The sequence below is a fragment of the Oratosquilla oratoria genome, chromosome 23 (genome assembly GCF_046742065.1).
Source record: "Oratosquilla oratoria isolate Oo_2021 chromosome 23, ASM4674206v1, whole genome shotgun sequence".
NCBI classification, from domain to species: domain Eukaryota; kingdom Metazoa; phylum Arthropoda; class Malacostraca; order Stomatopoda; family Squillidae; genus Oratosquilla; species Oratosquilla oratoria.
This window is the reverse complement of record NC_134799.1, coordinates 29,470,628-29,477,901: the sequence shown is the minus strand read 5'-3', so window position 1 is coordinate 29,477,901 and position 7,274 is coordinate 29,470,628. Positions and strand designations below refer to the sequence as shown.

At 42.4% G+C, this 7,274-nt stretch overlaps 1 protein-coding gene across 3 annotated transcripts in view; it reads right to left on the bottom strand.

The window, feature by feature from the left end:
- Nucleotides 1-351: 351 nt before the first annotated feature.
- The window catches only part of Ten-a (Teneurin-a transmembrane protein), a 1,186,308-nt gene continuing 1,179,385 nt past the window's right edge, over nucleotides 352-7,274 (bottom strand). For all 3 annotated transcript variants that reach the window (XM_076206894.1, XM_076206895.1, XM_076206896.1), the window contains 5 exons: nucleotides 5,295-5,455; nucleotides 4,298-4,423; nucleotides 3,485-3,682; nucleotides 2,520-2,729; nucleotides 352-1,589 (listed from right to left, as the gene is read on the bottom strand). In XM_076206894.1, coding sequence (XP_076063009.1) covers nucleotides 1,269-1,589; nucleotides 2,520-2,729; nucleotides 3,485-3,682; nucleotides 4,298-4,423; nucleotides 5,295-5,455 — 1,016 coding nt within the window. In that variant the 3' untranslated portion in view covers nucleotides 352-1,268. The remainder of the gene's footprint in view (nucleotides 1,590-2,519; nucleotides 2,730-3,484; nucleotides 3,683-4,297; nucleotides 4,424-5,294; nucleotides 5,456-7,274) is intronic.

The following is a 7,274-nucleotide window of genomic DNA, read 5'->3' as shown; positions in this document are numbered from 1 at the left end:
GTGTGTGTGTGAGTTTCTTCAGTTTTTTTCTTCATGAACGAGTGACCACTGGAGAGACCACTTGGGCCACGAAAGACCCGAACAGACAAGAAGGGGCGTCGTGAATATCGCAATTGGCGTTTTGGCAAGAGTTGGGGCTCATTAACACACTTCCCCAAAGGGTTCCTAATATGTCTTCGAAAGCAACACACAGTGTGAAGTTGGCGCTTGTTTTTGTGTAAATATGCAAATGCAGTACATACGTACATGGTTATGGATTTTACATGTATATATATATATATATATATATATATATATATATATATATATATATATATGTATATATATATATATATATATATATGTTATATATATATATGTATACTGTACATATATTTATAAACACAATGTGCATACATGAATATATTTGTATATATATGCATGTTTATCTTTTTACGCACGGCAGAAATATACACTCATACAGACGATGATAAAGATTGCACATGGCCTTGTATAACTGAGTCAAGCAAGAGACATATTCGTTTTCTCTTGTTGCTTCACCACGAGGTTCCCCGTTGTTTGTCCAGCGTGGCAGTTGTGATCCTGTGAGAATCAGGTCACGTCAAGTCAAGTCACAGTGCTGATGGTCACCTCGTTCACCCCCAGGAGGTCGTTGGCTGCACGATACGAATTTCCACACACTTTCACGATCAGCATTTCAAAAGCCTCGTCCTTTCCTTGATGCCCTGTGTTTTTCCTGCTTTTTTTCTTGATAATATTTGGTATACTGTTTTTTTTTTTTTTCTTTCTTTATTGCCATTTGATATTTCCGTTCTCGTCGGGTCTAACTCCTGTTCTCACCGTTACAATGTTCTCGTTATATGTTCCATTTTTATATTCTTTTCGTAATCATTCGTCTGTTACTTGAGTGAGAACCTCACATGTATATTGGCTTTTGATTATGTGGTTCATCTTTTATTATCTCAACAGCATAAATTGTGCTTGTGTCTCATACACATCCCTTTTCCACGTTTGCACGTACTCTTTCTACTGTACACTTTTCCACCTTTCACGCACCTTTAAGAGTACATAACGACCGTCACTGTCATTGGTATCCTTCTTTGTTCAAAAGAGAGCTCCTCTCCTCGAGAGAAAAAATGTACAGCAGCACTCCCGTCATATCACGATGTGTCATGTCGCCCTCTTTCAGACTCCTCCCAGTCAAGTCCGCGAAGAAAGAACGTATGATAGTTACAAACTTGGACCACCAACCACCCCCCCTCCTTTGCTTAGCAAAGGCCTTTCCACCACTTTCGACATCGATGTGCCTTGTGGAGCCTCTGAGATCTCTGCGACCTGTGCGACCGCTGAGACCTCTTCGTTTTCGAATTTCTGCGAGTCCGGGTCATGTCTCTCGAGAAGCGAATATTGGTCGGGTCGTCCAGGAGCTGTGGGTACAACTCTGGCGGGTGCAGGTACTTGGCCGAGTACCCGCTCACCGAGAAACGGGAGATGAGCTCCTCCACTTCGGCGGACGTCCAGTCGATGGTGCCCGGAAGACCTGCGGAAAGTCGGTCGCGTTCCTCGGACCAGGCTCGCCGGATGGCCAACTGAAGAGTATACGGACAAACAAAAATAAAAACATGAGACATTATTGGAAAAGCGCGCGTATGTGTGTGTGTATGAGTATGGCATAAACGTGTTGGCATGCAATAAATTACGTTTTTCTTCTTCTAATAGCTAAGATATTATCAACAAAGATATATGTTTTGTAAAATAAACTAGTGGAATAATTAGCATGTGTATCTATCAACATAACATGAATCAGATGATATTATTATACTATTCTCATTTGCCTACAATGTAATTGGTACTGTAAACCTAAAATATGTTTCAACACCTCACAAACAGAATTTCTTTTTACATATGCAGGGCTAATGTAGAGTTCGTAAAGCACGTACTTAGGAAAACAATAAATAAAAGTTGTTCCTTTCTTTAGAAACTCACCTTTTATTTCATCGATACTTCGTTCCACTGATCTTATCCTTTTCCTTTTACTATCTTCGCTCCTTCCACCCCAATTTCTTTTAACATATTACTCCATTCTGATTTTCCCATCTCCCATCATTTCCTTTTATCGTTTACCCTTTACTTCTAATTTTTTCCTTTTTACTTTCAAAAGGCGGACCAATACCTTAAGCTTAGTTTTATTTATTTGTTTTTCTAAGGGTGGGAGGATTCAAAGCTGTACAAGAGGACTTCGACAGTTAACAGACCCTTTTCGAATACGCTTTCATTCTTCCACACCCAGCGCTCTTTTCCAATACCCCCACCTACAGTCTTCTTCTACGGACCTTTTCTCACCCTTCCTCAGTCCTCTCTTCTTCCTCTTGTTCCCTTCCTTTTGTTTATGAGAAAATAATCTCCTATCTCCAGTATTCCTTTCCCTTTTGTTTCTCTCGCTGCTCATTCCTTATTTTTGCGAACCTATTCTTTTTCCTCCCTCCTTCCCGCTTCCTCCCTCCTATACGAAGACTCACCTTCTTTGCGTGTTTGAGGAGCCGCTTTCGTTCCTGTTGCCACGTCGTTCCATAACGAATGTGAAGCACGGCCGAGCTGCTGTGTAGCTTGACATCGATGAAGCTGTCGCCTTTGTCGTCGCCCGGAGAAGGTTCATGGATAGTGATGTTGACCTCGCCAGCAAGGCGGTTCAGCTGGGTCATGTCCTCATTCGCTTTCCAGAAGTTCTCCTGCAGGAGGGGAGAGGGAGAAGATGTGGTTTAGTAATAACGCAGGGGAAGGGATAGGGAATGGGACGAAAAGTCCTAGTCTGCCATGACTTTGTGGGAACTTAGTTCGCGTCTTTATTTGGTCTGATTTATTGATCTCCGATACTTAGAATACTGTTGTCATTAATCGTTCCTCTCTCGAAATACCAAGTAAAATTATAATGAGTCTCTCGGGTACGGAATCATCTTCTACGAAATGTTATGGGAATAAAATTGATATCACTGTTGTTGTAGGTAAGTCATTACATTATCCAAACTAACACAACTACGAATAAAAATAGCAACACGAGATCTAACGCTTGACATCCTTTTTCGAACCGATGACATTTTATCTTTCTCTTGACAAACTATTTTTTTTTCTAAATTAATTTAATTGAAATTAGGGATGAGTCCTGGTCTTAATGGGGAAGGGGGAGGGGGGGAAGTTGAGAAGCGTGTGGGGGGAGTTGGGTAGGAAGGTGGGGTTATGATTTTCTGTCTGGTTACCTCTCTTAATCTCTACGCTATGGGGACGCCCTTTGCAGAATCTATTCAGACTAACGCCTGGTGACATTATCTGACTAAATGTAACAGTTTAAGACCATATCAATGAAATTCCTCGCTACAGTGACATTATTTAGTTAATCAGCGATAACTACTGTTCTTCCAGCCACCAGTTTCTGAACAAAGGGCCGTTTGTATTAGTCATCTCGAGGAGGAGGAAGACCAAAGCTCACCTTCAGGAAGTAGAAGATATGCGTGTTGTGCGCCGTGGCAAAGGATATGTCCAACAGGAGTGAGTTCTCGAAGACCGAGGTGAGGACGTCCCTGAAGATGGGGTTGGCTTGGTCCGTCGCCGTGACCGTGGTGCGATGCCCCAGCGAGGACACTAGCAGACCGATTCCGAAGGGCCCTGGCACCGTGGTGATCTCCAACTGCGGGGAAGAATACCAGGGTTGGGGGTAAGAAACAGCACGGAGTTAACTACGGTGGAGTGAGGTTCTCGTGCATAACACGAAATGTTATGAGTATGAAAAAAAATTAAGATGGAAGAGGAGGATCAAAAGGAAGTGAAGGAGGGGAAGAGAAGAAAAAGAAGGAGAAAGGGGAGAAGAAAGAGGAGGAGGAGAAGGAAAAGAAAGAGGAAGAGGAGGAGGGGACGAAGAGAACGAGGAGGTACAATAATTACTTGAGTAGCAAGACGCTAATGATAAAAAAAAAGAAATAAAGGAAAAAAAGTATAATTAAAGAATGACTGGCAATGGTGAAGAGAAAGCACAGACGATATTGTGAGTCAGGGACCTATCAAGATGGAGTGGGTGGGCACAGAATATAAAAAAAAGAGGGATGCCAAAAAAGTTTTTATAAATAAAAGGGACTGGCTCATCTTGAACGGAACAAACTTTATGAAAAGAACAAGTGGGCTGATGAACAGTTTATTTATCTATCTATTTATCTCATTTATTTGTTTATTTTTGAGACAAAGAATGGAAAAATGGTTCTCTTGTTGATCGGGATTCTTCTCGAGACAAAACCCAAGATCGACTTACCTCGTGAGTGTCCGGCCAAAAATGAGTGCGCAAGCGCGTGGGCTTGAGGGCAGGAAGCGTGGTTGCTGACTTGAGAGCCTCCTCGAGCGTGAGTGCCAACCCACTTACACCTTCCACTCCAGACACCTGTGTCGGGAGAGCCAGAGGACAAACGTGAGCTGTGAGGCACAAGAGGAAGAGCGGAGGATATGTGAGAGGGAAGAGAAGGAGAAAGGGGAGAGGCGGGAGAGGTAGAAGGAGAGGAAGGACAGGGAGAAGGAGAGGTGGGTTAAGAGAGGAGGGAGAGAAGAGGGAGGAGAAATAGGAGAGGGGGAAGAGAGGGAGGAGAAGGAGGAGAGTGTGGAAAGGGAGAAAAGGAAGGAGAGGGAGGTGAAGGAGGAGGAGGACGAGAGGGAAGGAAAGAAGGAGGAGAGGGAGGAGGGGAGCAAGGAGGAGAGGGACGAGAATGAGAAGAGGGAGCAGAGGGAAAAGAGGGAGGAGAGTGAAGAGAGTAAGGAGGGGGAGCATAGGGGGAAGAAGAAGAAGAGAGAGGAGAGAGGATAAAGCGTGAGTTTTTTTTAAAGGCTTTCAATGGAAGGACATGTTATTGTGGCCTGGAGTTAACTTTACACGTATTATCAGATTTTTTTGTCCTCTAATCCAATTTCCTCTTATAAATGACTGAAGACGGTCCTCAGCACGAAATTGATCGTTTAATCCATCCTCACTCTCTCCCTCTCTCTCTTTCTCTCTCTCTCTCTCTCTCTCTCTCTCTCTTTCTCTCTCTCCTTGTCTCTTCTCTCTCCTTGTAATTCTGTCTTATCCATTTACTAACAACGTGCACATGCTCCTTTCATGCACACACACACACACACACACACACACACACACACACACACACACACACACACACACACACACACACACACACACACACACACACACACACACGCATATATATATATATATATATATATATATAAATGGATACTCAAAACTAAATTAAAACTGCAGTTACTTGATTGGAGAATGGTGAGTGTCCTGCTCTATGGGTTCCTGGATCCGCGTGCGTGTAGGCATGCCAGAGCGAGGGCGATGGTCGAGGGGCGCCGAACCAGGACAGCTGCGGTGCGAGGCTCTCCAGGTCGTATCCAATCCTCGACAGCCATTGCGTGTGGTCTGAAGGGGCCGTTCCAAGTAAAGATAGAGGGAAATGGAGAAACGCATTATCCAACAGTGAACCAATGACTATTGTATGACACTTATATAATGAACTCCTTGCGTACCGGTTGAACCTTTATGTTCTGGATGCCACGGAAATGGGTCTCTCGATCGAGAAGCTTGACACTGAGATGCATAAAGTCACCCTTTTCTTCACTGGAATCGAATCTATCAGTACTAAAACCAAACCGACAGAGAATTGGCCTGAGACCAGACTCCGTATGCCTCAGATGTAGTCATCCCACAGATGACACAGAACGGTATTTCACCCTGCCCTATACTCACCCATTCTATTTACTACAAAGATTCTTCTCTAGAGGACCTATGGGCCAACCCAGTGGCCGTTGCCGGTTTCCTTGGAGGCCGCGGTTCTCCTGGAAGAGACTCCTGGTGACGGATTCATTGGCTCCATTCCTTTAATACTACTTTCTCCTTCCTTTCTTCCTTCCAAACCCTCCTTTTTCTTTTTCCTTTAACCCCTTCTTTTCGTACCTCTCCTTCCTTGCCTTAATATGATCACATCTGACTGAAACTCTGATTTTCATTTACTTCTTTCTTTATACTTTTCAATCCAAACACACGTGTCTGCCTGCCCGTTTCTCTGTTTACCTAATTCTCCATCCATCTCTTTCTTTTTCTTATTCTCTCATTTTCTCTTTCTGTCTTTCCCTCCTCATCTCTTTCTATGCTTAATAAAAAAATTATAAGTACAATTAACTTTCCCAAATGTAATGTATGTCATATCCATCTATATAATATGTGCGCATATATTGTATATATATATATATATATATATATATATATATATATATATATATAAATATATACATATATATATACATATATATATATACATATATATAATATATATGTGTGTGTATGTACATATATATATATATATATATATATATATGTATATGTATATATATATCACAAACAAGAATATATTTGCACTGCCATTACATTAAAGGTCACTTATCACTGCCGTTGCAACCATCTTAGCATTACCGCCATCCAAAGATCTCCTACTATCCTCGCTCTAATATTTATCCTCTAATCAGCAGCGTCTCATTTCTCACAAAAATCACTCTTTCTGATACCAGTTATCCTTTTCTTTACCAACTTTGGCGCCACTAGAGTAGGCACCAGAACGATAACATAACGGATAAAGCGCACCATACACGATAACCACTCCAGAGTCTATAAAGTTTTTTATTACCAACCACTTCCACCGCTACCCCAACTACTGCTAACGCACCTAGAGCACACTCCCTTAATACCACAAGGAGAGCTAAAGTCTCGCCAAAGCCTTCTTTAATTCCAGCGCGTCCTTTTCATATCTTAAGCCTTCCTGCTACAAAGGCTGTCTGTCTAACCCACGCCTTCCTCCCTCGCTCCCTCCATCCTTCTCTCTTTATCTCATTCCTGCCTTTCTTTCTTCCCTCATTTCTTCCTTCCCTTCCATCTTCCCTCGCCCTCCACCCTTTTGTCAACTCACATTGATACCCTCCAACACAACACAAGGCACATCAAAGTATTATACATAACTACACCACCACAACCTTATCATTCGCTACACAGCTACAGTCTTAATGTAAGCAACTCCCCTTCAACATCTGTGACACAATTAGTTACTATATCACATATCAGAAAAAAATTATATGCGTCACCTTATACCCTTTTCCGTGCACATTCTTTGCACTTGCTTGGAACCGGGTTCGATACTTAACAGCAGCAGCTAAGAGAATCTTAGTAAAGGTACCTCATCCGCATATTA